The 16488-nt window shown below is 37.6% G+C and overlaps 1 protein-coding gene across 1 annotated transcript; it reads left to right on the top strand.

Annotated features, from left to right (window-relative positions):
* Positions 1–8712: 8712 nt before the first annotated feature.
* On the top strand, positions 8713–14291 carry hpxa (hemopexin a). Its single transcript, XM_084725517.1, is given in 9 exon segments — positions 8713–8820; positions 8864–8972; positions 9095–9173; positions 9638–9797; positions 10529–10682; positions 11155–11367; positions 11691–11956; positions 12096–12204; positions 13636–14291. Coding segments are annotated over 9 exon segments (1413 nt in total). The 5' UTR covers positions 8713–8727; the 3' UTR covers positions 13866–14291.
* Positions 14292–16488: the final 2197 nt, after the last annotated feature.

The raw sequence follows: 16488 nt of genomic DNA, 5'->3' as shown, positions 1-16488 counted from the left end.
GACAGGGGCGGAGTCACAGCATCAACCAATAGCAGAGGCGTTCACCTCTGCTGGCGATGGCTATTCCCCCTAATTTGTGCACGTGTGACCTTAACTTTATACCTCTGATCTGTTGGTTTTGCAAGTCATGTGATAATTCTTACTTACATTTTTGATTTAGAAAGTCAATTTTTGTAGGCCTGTTATGATTTTTACTTACTTTTAGCTGCATAAAATGTGGTTTATCTCAATATTTTTCATATTTTTTAAGTCAGTCATTTAAAATTATTTTTTAGTTTTGATTTGCTAAGTCTGAATTTTGAAATATTACAAATTATGAAATAATATCTGACTTATTGAATTAATTTTAACTTAAAATAATAAATTGTAAAAATTTTTACATTAAAACACAGTGATGAGATATTGTGTATCAGTGGCTTAGACTCAAACTTTTGATTAATATATAATCCTGATTTTAAAATTCTTAATTTAAAGTGTTCTTTTTTTTCCCCTTTGGCCTCTATTAATAAGAGTTAATGACACCTTCACACCCCCAAAGGCCTGTCTGATGTGAAAGGCACAATTCATGATCCAAGCTATAAACAAAAACTCTTAAATTTTAGTAATAATTAAGTGTTAAAAAAGAAACTTTAATTTTGCTGTATGTTGCTGTGGTTGTGTTTATGTTTGTGAAATTTAATAGTGAAACAGCACATATTTAGAATTTTTTGATCAGTTCCACCTTGAAGGTTTTTATTACATTTTTTTTTGGTGGCACCTGTGGTGATAAGCAGTAACTCCAGGTGTGTTTTTGGACCTCACTTCACAGAGGTAACTGTTTGCTGTCTTTTCCTTGTTTGTTTGGCCAAAACTGATCACATGCAACAATAGCAGACACTGGAAAAAAAAAAAATAAAAAAACATATTCTGCATTACACACAAGTGAGCTGAAAAGCAAGTCTCAAGTCTGTTAGCTCGGCCTACATCATTGACATACAGTAGAAATGGACGACATGAGAGCTCCCCAAAAGTGAAGCCAAAGCATCTCTATCGCTCCTTGGTGACCAGCTGCAGTAGAGGTCATAAATTCTGCCTCCCCAATGTTAATAGATTGGACTTGGGCCAAACTAAAACATCAAAGAGAAATTCTTATCACACTGATGCGATAAGTTTGTTTTTAATTATTTATTTGATGCGATAAAAAGGGGTTTTATGCCATGATTGACAGCTGAGCTCTGCTCGCGACTGAGTTGGCTGTTCGGACGAGAGCCTGATAGCATGGCTCCAATGATGGTCACTGCTGCACAGACTCTGGCTCAAAATGGCGTCACCGGCACAAGATGGCAACGCTCATATCCGGGGTATTTTGGCCTTAGTTTTGCACAGTGGGAGGAAGTGGAGCTTTGGTGTTTATCTTTATTTCTGTCACTGGCCTACCGTCTCTGGTGGAAGACAATGTGCCGCTAACTGTCCGCCATTTGTGATTTTTCCCTTGAATGTTGCCACAGACACACAGTTCATAAGACTGCAAATGCAAAGACTTTCGTCAGTGGTGCATAGGCTCAGTCACCATTGTCTTATATTATTCAGCCATTCTTAGTGACTTTACAGACTCATTCCAGGATATTAAATCTGATACCTGCTGGTGAGAAAAAGGAAAATGTGGCTCAGTTTGTAAACTGTATGCGTTTATAGCAGGTACATTTACCTACAATTGCAGCAAATTAACAGCTGACTTGGCAACATCATTTATTATGTTGCGTATTACACAATTTATTATTCATAAGCATGTTTTCATTTGTGTATAATCACCTGAAAATAAGAATCATTGTGTTTTCATTTACCTCCGTTTTTTTTTTTTTACAGTAGCCCAGGATGCACATTTCACACACACTGTAGGTTCTCCTACATGCTTGGAAGGGGCAAGTGAGATGAGGTGTTTGCACTCTGTAAGCTCATCTTTAGATTCCACTAACTCCTACACTGGTCCTTTACACTACCGAGGGCCCCAGTCTGTCGCAGGATCACAGCTGAACTCACAGTGAAATGAGAAATGACCTTTTCACCCCGTCTGCTAATTCTCCACATTCTACCATACTCTCATAGACTAATAAATACCACAGATCTCTTCTCTGGGATCATGTCTTTGATATTTCCCAGTACAGGTTTTGCCATTAAAATATATGTTACATGATCAGATGGATACAGCTCATCTCTGTGCAAACAGAAAAAAGACACATTTAGCAAAAAAACAAAACAAAACAAAAAAAAAATTACACTTACATTTTTGTTTGTTTCATCTTCTGACCTCCTGTATGCTGCTCTTTCACTCCAGAGCTACTGTGGCAAACTAAAATAAACAGTTAGTACTTCATCAATGACATCTCTCTTATGTGGAGGTCAATCAGTCTTTTACTTTATTTACAGGGGAGACCTCTACTGGACATCTGTGGTAACGACATTCAAAACAATTCAGCTGAAGATGAATCACATTACTTTTTTTTTTTAACCACTCAGAAAACGCATTTAAGTAAAAACTTTGGAGCACACTTTACTTTTTAAAGCAGTTTTAGTTAAACAGACAGCATTCAAGAAAAGTGAAGTGTACAGGTATTTCACACAGCCTCACACTTATTACACACAGATTTTTTTTTTTTTTTTACTTTTCTGACTGAAAGTAAATATGCTGAATCTGATTAATTGTAATGACCCAATTAAATACATGCATATTTTTCAAACTGTAGAATGTAGCTTAACTCAGGTTGCTAAAACTAAAGGAGGATACATGACCTCAGTGTCCTCAGTGGTGCAACAAGACCAGTATATACAAGATGAGAGTGTTTCAGTGAACCTGTCTACCATGTAAATAATATTAAAAAAATCAATATTTAAAGACAAAAATCAGAGTCAAAAATATTGATAATGCTTGTTAATCTATCATTTAATGATAAATTTAATGATGGACTTTTACAAATATTCCACATATATACATATTAACAGATTAATGTAAATAATTTACAAGCTGTATGACTGTGTAATTAATCCCATGGCATACAGCAGACACTGAGTTGACACTGACATCGATCAGATGCATTTCCTGCTTGATCTAATTAAAAAAGTAATTTTTTTGCATCATATTATTATGTAGATCAAAAAAAGACTAGTCTTTGTACAAACAACAGGTTTTATGAGTGTGTGATGTACTCAATTATGAGTTTCAAGTGTCTATATTTAATTGAAACCTGCTTATCTTTTTATTTCCATGCTTGTGGGATCTACTTTTTCCAAATGTGTTTGTGTCATTTTAAAGTTACATTTACTCACATTTTCTAGTTAGCCACTGAGTTATTCCTTTATTGTACTAAAAATATAAACTGGTACTTCCAAACAATGGAAAAATGGCTCTTGTGCATTCAGACCTGAGAGTGGCACTAGAGGAAAGATCACCAATGGGTTAGAGTCTTCAACATATCTCGCTTGAATCATCAGTACAAATAAATTGCAACTGTGTTGAAATAATTGAGGTTCATCCAAGAACAGCCACAACAAACAGACTGTGCACATAAATATGTCAGATTTTAAGTCGGCTATGAATTCCACTGTGCATCGCCCCAAGAAAAAGCCAACCACCAAGCTTCAAAGTCAGTGGTTTGGCTTTAGTCTCATAGTCTCATAATAATCTCATATATCTCATATATGTCTCATCTCATATTTCATAATTTTATTGTTATTGTTGACTCTTGAAGGGAGGCCATAGGGGGCCAAACTCAGTGTAACAGTGGCACTGGCTCCTGTTTGACATTGTGTCACTGTTTTGTTACAGAAGGGTCAGATCTGGTAGCTTCTGAGTTGATAACTGCACTTTGCTTAAAAATAGAGAGGAGCATGTTTGTGTGTGTTGCATGTGTTTGAGCATGCTCGACAGACTGCAGCTCTCTGACGCTCTTAACAACAGCAACAAGATAGCGAGGAGAATTAATGAACACCGTCACCAGGCAGCTTGCTTTTGTTCCAGGCTTTTTATGGACCTGCTAGGTGTAAATCTGAGGCTCTCTGTTACCTGCTGTCAGATCTACATGAAACTGCCTGTTCTCTGCTTGATTGCTGTGATCATGTTTGCTAGATTGGTACTTCTACCTTATGATTTGGCCTTCATGGATCAGAGTTTGAAATGTCTTTTTTTAACTCAAAATTGCAGTGTAATTCAGTGACAAAACCCAACACTGAAACACCACGCAGAAAACGTTAGGCATAAAGAGGGAAGAAGAGAAGCAAGGTAATTGGCTCTGAATAAAATAAAATCCACATAGTGTGTACGATTTCTATGAAATCATTCTAATGTGATCAAAGGTATCCAAATACACACCTCTTGAATGTAAACATGGACTGAACATGAACTTGTCGGTCTCTTTGCATTGCACATACAGACAAAGATAACCCCTGTTATTCACTTCTTGTTTGTTCATGACTGTCAACAGCAATGAAGGCCAACAATCTGAGCTCAACTGGGTTCAGAGTGGTCACAGACAGAAATATCACAAATAGACCAGATGACTGCAATGAACGCAAAAGGGAGCAGTCAGGTTATTAAAAACCAAAAACTAGCACATGCAAGCAAATAAGTTGGGGCTGGACAACACTAAGTAGCACAGACAATCTGGATAATGTGAGCCACTGCTGGGCTGTTTATATCAGGGAATAAAGAGCAGGTGTGCAGGCAGGTGATGATAAGGTGGCAACAATGGATCAAACTTTTCTCCAAACAGCAACAGACCTTTTTCATGGCAACCATATTGATAAGAAATACCAGGTGGTTTAACTAATGAAATTAATTAAGGTTCCGTCCCATTTTGTGTAGCAAAGCCTTTCTCAGCTAACGTGCACAACAGCAGCACCCTGACTCTGTTTGAATGGAGCAGACCCTTTATTCGTATCATGGGTACCTGCTGTTTTTTTCCCTTCCATTTCATGCCAAAATGACGGCTGTGAAAAAAGATTTGCTTGTCCAATTATCACTTAGCAACTACAGCTAGGCACAATGGGACGGTCAAGGCTTGAATTTCTCCACATGAAGCACTGTGTATGAGGCTATAAAAGCAGCAAAAGTAAAAGTAAAAGGAATAGATCCAACAGTGTGTTAATATTCTTAAATATTATGTAACTTAATAAAAACATATTTCCCATATGATTGTTAATGGTTCTGGAATGTAAAAAGATGTTCAACAATTTGCTGCAGAATATCACATTTTTACCGGTGATATCTGGGAGGTCAGGTGTAAATAATACAAAGTTCAGATTTTGATAATCATTCAGTCACTACTAGGAGAAAACAACTAATCTGATATTTTTAATTTGATGCGAAGTTTCATCGATTTTAAATTTAGAAAACTTCATATAGCTAGTTTTCATTTTCAAACATTTCAGAACTTGACTTCAAATAATGAGTGGAATGGATGTATTACAGATTGTTCATTAAACTCCTCAAATTGAGTTCCTTAAGAAACATGACAAACATGTTGGCAGATATCCCAGCATGCATTGTTTGACAGTTACAATTCTTCAGAGATCTGATGAACATGCATGATGGAAGTGTGTCCACTCTGGGAAAAGCTCAATTGTTGTTGTTTCTTATAATAATAATAAAAACAACCACGGTAAGATTAGTATCCACTCCTTTCCCCATTCATAATTGCACAATGTCCTTAGATTGCCTCATGTATTGTCTGTGTATACAATCTCTGAATCAAAAGTGACTCCAACAGCAGCATCCACAGCTGTAAAGCCTTTGTGACAAACAAAGAAGTGATTGTTCAAAAAAAAAAGTAACAAATGTAAAAAAAAATGTAACTGGAAAGAAAATCTGACTGCAGTGTTTGTCAGTTATTAACTTATACCTTAAGTTTTTAAAACTTGTTTCCTCAAATTTGAGAAACTTAAAGACTTGAACTTGAACTATTTTTAAAGTTAACTTACATGTTTTAGGCAGAAAAACTTCAAAATTTCAAATGTTTTTAGAGTGTAGTGAACTTTTTGTGGCTGATCACCTTAACACATAAATTTTAGTTAAGTGGGTTCTTTTCAAATGTTTTATTTTAGATCAAATTCATCATTGAAAGGGGAATCTCATCCATGAAAACTGGCAAAATGTGAATTGGCCAGTTCTCATGCCCTTTGACTGGCCTGAGCAGGTGACTCCTTGTCTGTGCTGTACAGTGATGGCAGACTATCATCATCCATTAATGCTGATGGCAGGAGTGACACACAGGAAGGTTTGGGCCAGTTTACTAGGAGGGTCTCATTTATATTTTTGTAGTTTCGGCTTACCCTGGTTCCAGACTTCTGTATTGATGTTAACATCTTGATTTTTTTTTTCATCTTAAATAGGTCTGATGTGCTCATTGATGGCTAATTCCCAGGTTGGAAAAACAACTCATTCAATCAATGCTTTGCAGTCACAATAAAGAATGGACATCGTCTTTCCATGACAGACTCAGACAGAAAAATGTCAGACACTCACCAGTTCTAACAGTACAGTTAAGTTGGTATATAATGATTTTAGTTGATTTTTCAAAAACAGTAAACGTGTAGGATTTTCATCCAGACTCCTCTCCAAGAGGTCTGTGTCCACTACATTTTTTAGTTCAGGTAATGCATCCACTACTAAAGAGACACACAGTAACACCAAAAAGTTATGGCACTGTTCAGCTAGAGACCTGTATGCCCTTTTGAATTTAAAAAAATCAGTGCAACAACAATTTTTTTTTGCATCAGGTTTTTCATCTGACGTACCTGTTTTGTTTTTTTTTTAAATATCCAGAATGAGCAATAAATTTCCAGAGAAACTATACTGGAACAAAAGACCTCACTTGTTAAAGGTCAACATGTGTCCTGCGGTGACTTATCAAATATTAACAGAGAAGAGGTGGACAGTGTTACTATTTATTGAAAAAACACAACCAAACCTTTGCTTCAGAATGACATCATGAAATGACAATATACAAAACAAACTGGGGAGATTTAACGTATTATACATAAACACTGGCGTATTTTACACTTTCTGGACTGTTTGAGTTCTGGACTGGTTTGTGTCAATAAACCAACAAACACTGCATCACCTTAACTTTAGTTTGATTCAGGAACCAGACTATTAGGTGTAAACTAGAAGATAGCACAAATTTTTCACTTCTGTCTGGTACCACTGTCTGGTATTTCTGAGTGGGACTCGAGCTAACTAGTATAAATGTCAACTACCACACGTACCGGTACATCATGTAATTGGAAAGGACGTCAGAGGACATCATGTCCAAAATAAACTACATGCATGCTGTTTGAAATAAAGGCCTCAGGATCACGCCTCCCACAGAAGACAAATATGAATTTGGCCAGGTCTCAAGGTTACACCACACACTCCTTTCCATCAGTCTCTCTGAAAAGCAGAAACATGAAACTGGGGTTTTCTGCTCTTTAAAGACATATTCACCCCCTAAATCAAAAACACATATTTTTTCTCTGGCCTATAGTGCTATTTATCCTTCTAGATTGTTTTGGAGTGTGTTTGGGAGATATCTCTGCAACCTTCAGCCAATCACAAAACAATCTAGATGAAATAGCATTATAGACCAGAGAAAATTATTTTAAAATTATTTTAGAATCAGTATAGCAGTGACTATTTTATTTGCATTCAGCAACTACAATTCATGGATATATCATATCGTCGACTACACTTTACAGGCCTCACTTTTATTATATTGCCACTGTACCTAATACCAATAGGCTGACAGGAAGCATACAGAGAACTATTTTTTTATATTGCAGCAGAGCATGTACATGATAGAGACAGTTTTAATTTCACTAAGCATTACAAACAATGAAGTCAATCTACTATTCTGTTAATATTCACCATATAAATGTTACACAACAGTGATTTTTAAGGACTGTGAAGTGCAGTGGTCAGCAGTTTTTATTTATCTTATGTTGGTGCACTGGGTTACCTCTCAGAGTTGAACAAGGTCCACCTTTGATCAGTCTTGGGAGACTTCTCGAATGTTCTGGACTACATTTGTTATAGATTAGCCTAAATTTAAATCTATGGCTACCTTTCAAAATTTTGAAATTTTGATTTTATGCAAAATTCTCAAAAAAAAAAAAAAACCTACAGAGTTTTTGCAGCATTTTCCTTAAACTTTTAATGACAAACTTTGGTTAATTTTTGCCACATACATGAAGCAAAAGGCAGCATGCAAATTCATTTCATCCTTCTTTTGCCATAGATGTATTTGATGCTTTTACAATAGAATTCAATGCTTCATAAACTGCTGCTGCATCCTCAGTAAAATGCTTTAGTTTAAATGTGACAAATATTTGATGATAACCTACGTCAGGACATAGTGTTATTTAAAGGCCATCAGATACACATCTATTGATCAGACTTTCATGGTGAAAAGGGGACTGTTTGAAATTCTATGAACCTCTACTGCACTAGGACTCACTCCTCTGGTGGGTTGTCTGAGCAGTGGGATGAGTGGACCAGAGCTCTCTGAGGTCATCAAACATAGTGGGCGTCTTTGATAAGCCCAGCATTGCTGCACATTGTCTGCTCCTCCTCCTTTGGTACCCAATGTGACGTCGCCCACGTAAACTGGGCCATAATATAAACAGTTTCTGCAACAGCAGCCAGGGCACCGTTTGCACGGCTCTGCTGTCTTTCCAGGCCTCTCCAGTCTCTATTGGACCAAAGGACTGCTCACCATGAAGCTGCTCGCTCACATCCTCTGCCTGGCCCTGGCTCTGGCACTGGCTCATGCGTAAGTGTTCTTGCATTTAGCCTGGAGGGACAAAACAGCCTGTATGTGAAGCAGCTTATGCTCTGCAAAATGAATAGAAGATTTGCTATGAGAATAAATTTCTCTGTCTGTTCTGTTCCACCAGGGATGAAGTGCATGCAGATGTGGAGGTAGTACATGAACCAGTGGAGGAAGAACATGCACATGCAGGTGAATTCATGGAAATCATTCATAGTCATTTTGACATCTTTGTTATTAGAAATACATTTCTCTTTAAGAATGCTGACACTTAGGCCTTCCTTTTAATTTTACATGACTATGATATTCTGCAGTCCTTGATCGTTGTCAAGGCCTTGAGATGGATGCCGTCGCAGTGAACGAAGAGGGAATCCCATACTTTTTCAAGGGTAGGTCCAGACATATTGAGGAATCATGGGTAGGATTCATCATATGAGCTAAATACAGTGGGGAGTTGCTTGCCTTTTGTTGTCAAAATAAATCGTACTTATAATACTTAAATTTGCATTATGTAATTGCGGAGTACTAAGTCACACAGACTGGGTTGCAGCAACAAAGATTAATCTAATCTAGTTATCTAATTAGTTCTAATCAGATTGTAGCAAAACTGGTTAAATTTGAGTGCTGTTGCAACCTAATGAGTATGGAAAACTGTTAACTTTTGGCTGCTCTGTATTCTTTAAAAAAAAATTGTATTGTTCGCTAGCTAGCTAAAAAGTCAACAAAATGTTATATCGTTTGCTTTAGTTAAAAAGTTATCTTGTTTGCTAGCTACCAAAACAAGAAAAAAATATTATATCTTTTACAAAATGTTACACTGCTTGCTAGATAGCTGAAAAGTTGGTTAGCCTAGTTAGACTGCTCATGATTTGCTCAATCCATCTCAAAAAGGCAGACATTTTATAAGGTAAACCTCCTCAGTTGGATGACCATCACCACCTGGGCCATGTGGATGCTGCTTTCCGCATGCACTACGAGGACAACCCTACTGACCACGACCACATGTTCTTCTTCTTGGTATGGTCCAATCTTTGACCTGTCTAATCAACATTAAGATTAAAAGTATTATTTTCCCAAAAGTGAACTCTTTCGGTAAAGGCCTGCACTGCCTCCAGAAGACGTCAGAGGTGCCTTTCACCAATATTTTCTGACCTCATTCTGAACTGTTATGGGACCGAGTTTCATGTCCTAAAGTCAACCACCTTGCTTTAAAGTAAATAACTTTGCTGTCTGAATTGTAAGTTATATAGCTCAAAAATAATAATTTTAAGTTTACTCCTGTATAATCAGATGAAGGGAGACCCTATTTTATGAACGACTTTCTCCCTTGTGTAATGGCTCAGTGATACAACATGTGTACACAAATGCATGTCCCTCAGAGAAGAGCAGGTAAAGTTAAAAACAAAGTTTTACAGGGTTGTTGTGTTTGGCAATAGGCAGGCAATAGTAGTAGTAGTAAAGTGAGTGCAGGGGAAGTCAGGTGATGCTTGTGTGATGTGACTTCTTCTGGGCAAGGAAGGAACTGTAGGTTCTGAAAACTGATTCAGAGTCTGGCAGACCTACTTGCAGAAAATTATGAACTTGCCATCATCATGACACCTTTACAATCATCAAATTTTCCTATGTTTTTGTAAGTCACCTGGGGTACAAACCATAAGATATTCTCACCATAGACTGCTACATTTCTGTATGTGTTTAAGTACCTATCATTTGTTCAACCTGGAACTCGCTGTGATTGGTCGACACAGGACACCAAGGCGTTCAGCTATTACCAACACAAGCTTGAAGAGGGCTATCCTAAGAACATCTCTGAAGTCTTCCCTGGAATCCCGGACCACCTGGACGCCGCTGTGGAGTGTCCCAAACCAGAGTGTGAGGAGGACTCTGTCATCTTCTTCAAGGGTCAGTCAATATTCTTACCTACCTCACTGCAAGAAAACTTTAATCCTTCAATCCAACTGTTTTTTGGTCCTGTTTGTGTTTTCTGCAGGATATTTTACTGAATCACAAAAATCCTCCTTAACAAGTCTTAACATTGCAAGATTGGACATTTTTAAACATTTTTGCTATTTCCACTGCACTTTTGAGACTGTCTGTTCAAATTTCTGGAAAAAAAACTGTTCTTTAGATGAGAGCAATTTTAAATTTATTGAGCAGTTTTGGTGGAATCCTCATCAAATGAGCAGTGTAGGAACTGTATCTCTTTTTACAGCTGTCCTTAAAAGGCGTAATAAAGTGACCTGTAGGATGCTTTAGGTCCTGGAAGTGTCATTTGCTTAATGATAATCTTACAAGGCCATTTCTCAGTATCTTAAGCCATCTGAAGATTAACATCAAAAAACATCTCTAAAATCACGTGTCATTTCCTCTATAGGACACGACATCTTCCACTTCAACGTCAGAACCAAAGCTGTAGATGAGAAAGAGTTCGAGTCCATGCCAAACTGCACATCTGCTTTCCGTTTTATGGAGCACTATTACTGCTTCCATGGGCACATGTTCTCCAAGTTTGATCCAAAGACCGGTGAGGTGCACGGAAAATACCCCAAAGAGGCACGCGACTACTTCATGAGATGCTCCAAGTTTAGTAAGTGAAAAATCAGTCATTCATAAGCCAGACACTTCTTTCATACATAGGCTATACTATTTGAAGTCACTGATATATCAGTAAAATTGATGTGACTGGTTATTTCTGGACAGCATCTGCTCTTGGCTATAAAGGAGTGCATTAGATTTTCCTCCAAATCAGACACAGTGTAACATTAAAATGTAGTTTAAGGGACCTGGGAACGGTCTCAGTTGCACAAGAATGATGTTATAGTGTGTCAGACTTAATGAAGCATTGATAAAATGCTCTGCTAAACATGTAGCATGTGGACTGTATATATGATATGCTTGTTTGTTGTTCAGGTGAGGACAGCGACCATGTTGAGAGAGAGCGCTGCAGCCGTGTTCACCTGGATGCCATCACATCTGACAACGCTGGGAACATGTATGCCTTCAGAGGTGAGATATGACAACAGACTACTTTTTTGCTTTGAGAACCAGCTTTGTAGATTCACTGAGAGTCAGTGCTGGAACACGTTCTTAAATTGAAATTTGACACTTTTCATGTGGATGTCCGATCAGTGTTGATGGTCAATGTGATGAAGTTTTTATATACCATTAACAATTCAGTCCATATTCACATATGCTCTCCCTGCCACTCGTCCTGAACTCTCTCTTTATCTTGCTTCTGAACTCTGCTGCAAGTTAATTAATTGTGTTTTTTTTATACTTCCCGCATCCATGAGGCTGTTTTGGCACTCCCTCGAGCACTTGGTGCCCTACACACAACAGCCTGTGAAAGATGAGCTGGGCATCGAGGGTCCCATTGATGCTGCATTTGTCTGCGAGGATCATCACATTGCTCACCTTGTCAAAGGTAAAGACACAGACAGTATTTAAAATAATATGCAAGTCAGATGACCTACCTACCTGAAAGAACTACAGGACTTTTTGAAGACACTAGCTTGTGCATTTACAGTTCATTTACATGCAGTGGAACTAGAAATTATGTCAATGAATTTATGAATATTACCTTCAAAGCAGTTCAAGCAGAGACACTTCAGTCCTGGATTTGGCCTGCTGCCAGATTGAACAGCATTCATGAATATATGAGCAGGGTAAAAGTGAGAATTGTCAGGTTATAACAGCAACCCGTATGAGCATGACTGGATGTTATTAGTCAGCTGGTAGCTGATCAGCTGATCAATGAGCCATTGATGGATGGTTGGTTGTAACAACTGTAGTTCCTTCATGCTACACACACATGCGATACAATTAATTAAATTCAGAAAAGAATATGATGAAAATATAAAACAAAATAGAACAAAATAATATAGTATACAGTTATTTACATATACAAGCATATACCCAGGAAAGAATTCTGTAATGCAGCCTTCTAGTTACATTTATTTATTTAACTGTCCAGTATTGTGGCTGCGTGGACGTACAATCCAGCTATTTATATATGTCTCTGTATCCAACACCATTTGCAGTGTTCTTCTACCAAATCCTACTGTTTGAATAGGCAATAACAGTGTACACTACATACAAGAACGGCAGTTGTTGCTGTCCTCTGATGCTCAGAAGTATTTATAACTCCTATCTCTGATAATGGGTAGAAGAGGAATCTTACTGACTCTGATGATGTCCTGATTTTTCATTTAACACCACCAGCTTTCACCAGATAGTGAATCCTAATAACTTTGCTGACCCCCTACTTTTGCTCTGGCGCCATCATGACTTGTCGTCTGAGGGAAATGTCTCAACATGTATTGGATGGTTTGAAATTAAATTTGGTTTAGACATTCATGTCCTCCTCAGAATGAACTGTAAAAGTTAATGGCTTTTCAATTTTTTACCATCAGAACAAAATGTGTTGTATATTTTATTAGTTTAGTAAATAAGTAGGCTAATTGCATGCTAAATATGTTAAACATTTTATCTGCCAAACATCAACATGTTAGCATTGTCAGTGTGACCATGTTAGCATGCCGATGTCAGCATTTAGCTTAAACACAGCTGTGCCTATGAACAGCCACTCTCTGTTGAAACAAAAGTTATATGCAAGTCTGAGGTCTAAAAAGTGTCACTTTTCAACCAAAATGATCCCAGTTTTGACCTAGATATCTAAAGTCTTTCCACCAGCATATCACCAAATAAATGTTTTTTGAAAAATAACCAACTTTATTCTCAAAAGACCAGATTGAAACATCACTTCTGGATTGATATTTTACCCTTGTCAAGTTTTCCACAATTGATAAATAGATACAGTACCCACTCACATCTCGTCCTGCCTGCTGTCTTCCAGGTCAGAACATATATGACGTGGAATTGGAGGCCAGCCCTCGTGTTGCAGCCAATGAGCGCCCAGTTGCCCTCTTCCCCAAGATCGATGCTGCCATGTGCAATAAAGACGGGATCAAGATAATCGTAGGAAACCACTTCTACCACTTCAGCAGTCCTCTAACCTTAATTGCTGCCAAGGCCCTGCCTGAGCAGCGCAGGGTATCCTTGGAGCTTTTCGGCTGTGACCACTAAGATGTGTGCTTGACAAAACTGAAGGGATTGTGCAGAATGTCACATACAACATGGTGAATCATGGAAAAACAACAGCACCAGCAACATCATGCAGGAGACCCCTAAAAATGAGCCACTAAGCTTTTGACATTTAAAATGATACAAAGTCCTACCAGCTGTTTCCCTTACCTCAAAATAACATTTTACCTCTTTTTGGAAGTGTTCTCACTTTTTGTAATTAGGCTCAGTGGTCTTCGATGTAAAGTGTGCGAAAGAGATTAAGGGTATTGCATGTTTCTCTGTGATTCATTTTGTATGGTGCTGCTATGAATAAAGTGAATAAAGAGAGGCAACACACAACTCAAAGAGTATACATTGTCGGGCATGGACAATCCTAGGAAGTGCCCTAGACTTTGTTTTTAATTATATGTAAACATGCCGTCTTGTTTTGACACAGTTACTTGAGCTAAGATTAGACTAGGGAGTTCATCACCCATGCACAGTGACAACTAACAAAAGAGACAGTCAGGTCACAGCAAACAAACGACATACAGCTACATACTGGCACTACAGTAATAACACTAACACATATGGTAGAAGAGTACCTCATGAGCCCACCTACTACTAAATAAAAAATAAAAAAAAAACATAACACAAGCTTAAATTGGCTATGATCAATATTCTAATACGACCCCAATTCTGAAAACAGCTGGGATGTTGTGTAAAATATAAATAAAAACAGAATGATTTGTAAGTCCTTTATAAAGACAAAATATTTAATGTTTAAACTGATCATCTTTATTGTTTTTTATATATATACACGTTTTAAAAAAGTTGTCACAGGAGCAACAAATGACTTGGAAAGTTGTCGAATGCTCAGAGGACACAAGTTTGGAACGTTCAGCAGGTAAACAGGTTAACTGATAACAGATAGTATCATTACTCAGTATGAAAGGAGCATCCTGGAAAGTCTCTGCCCTTCACAAGCAGTGATGGGATGAGGTTGACCACTTTGTGAAACACAGTGTGGGCAAATAGTCCAAGGTATAAAAAATGTTTCTCAACACACCATTGCAAGGACTTAATTCAGTAATTACTTGAAATAGACTGATGATTTCAGTGTACTGAATTCAAAGCCAGAACAAGCAAGTTCTGGCTTTGGACCAGTAGAGGGAGCAAGAGTTCCACTTCAGGAACCAGCTTGATTGACAGGACAGTAAAACTCTCTTGTCTGTCTGTCCATCTGTCTCTGTCTTGTTTCTCTCCAGCAGGGCAGTACAGATAAGTCTGTGCAGGTGTGATATCATTCTGTTCCTCTGAGAAACACACTCAGACTGAGATTTGAGTCGATGAACCAAAGGGAACTTTGGTTTCAAACTGAAATGTGGAAGATGTGAATTATTCTTCTTGTGAACCCCCAACAACCCAAGATAATAGATAGTAGATAGATTTCCTATCTGTAATTAGGAATAATTATTGAACAACTTATACACTCAAGTACCTGCTGTTACATTTTTGCAACCATGCTGTAGGATCAGTCATCGTTCAAACCCACAGAACTCAATTAAGATTTCAAAGATACCAAAAATATACAATATAATATTAAGTTGCCTAAATTTGAAAAGACAAGTTGAGGCAATTTTGTAATGATTCATTCAGATTTTCTAGTCAAATGAACTTTATATCAACTCACTTGTACACAAGAAAACTTTGATAAATAATTTCTTTTCAAATTATAAAAAGTAAAGGTTTAATTGACTTGATAAATAAAAAGTGCACATTTACATTATGTTAATGAGAAAAGACTGGTTGATTTTACAAAATTCCCGTATGATTTTTCACAATGTATGCAGGGCCTATTTGGTGATGTCATTTTATGATTTCTGTGGCTAAAAACTTGACTTGAATGTTTTTCCTTTCAAGTCAAGTCTTTAGTTGGTCTGGTCTGAAGTCAAATATCAAATCCTTGTTTTTGTGACATAAGTTTAAATCAAGTCCAGGTCTCAAGTGTTCAACGTACAGCTCTGCTCACAGGGTTCACAGATTTGCAACCAACAAAAGATCTTTCATTCAATGTGAAACATGGATTCAAGTTCCTTCATTTACTACTAGAAATTAATTTAACTGTAAAGTCAGGCTTAATGAAGAGAAGAAGAAGACTTTGATCATTTTGGGGTTCTCCCTCCCGTCCTCAGTGACCTGCTGTGCATCATGCAGCTCTGAACTGAGGCAATGGGGTGATGTCAGCTTCATGACCGGGGCTGAAGTCTCTGATAACAGCACGCTTCATTGGATCACACAATCCTTTACTTCACCCAACTGCCTGCTGGGATGACAATGGAGGGAGAAACACTGAGGCCCTTCACTGGCGCTGGTATGATGCCACGATCAACTGAAGAGGCTGCCAGCCCAACAACACACAAGCACATCAAATCTGAGTAATGTGTCTAATGAGAAGAACATGTTTTGAGATAGAAAGTTCAAGGCCGGTAGTTTTCTTTTAATGCATCTGGATTAAATACTGAGTACCACCTACAAGCACAGTGGAGGCCAGTTTGATGACCACATGACAGTTTGATCTCTTTGAAGTAATGCCAAAACTTTTAATTATTTTCGCATATTATTTATAATTTTAGGTATGAAT

The sequence above is a fragment of the Lutjanus erythropterus genome, chromosome 8 (genome assembly GCF_056507025.1).
Source record: "Lutjanus erythropterus isolate fLutEry1 chromosome 8, fLutEry1.hap2, whole genome shotgun sequence".
Lineage (NCBI taxonomy): Eukaryota > Metazoa > Chordata > Actinopteri > Lutjaniformes > Lutjanidae > Lutjanus > Lutjanus erythropterus.
Note: the sequence above shows the minus strand (reverse complement) of the source record. Positions and strands in the feature narration are given on the sequence as shown.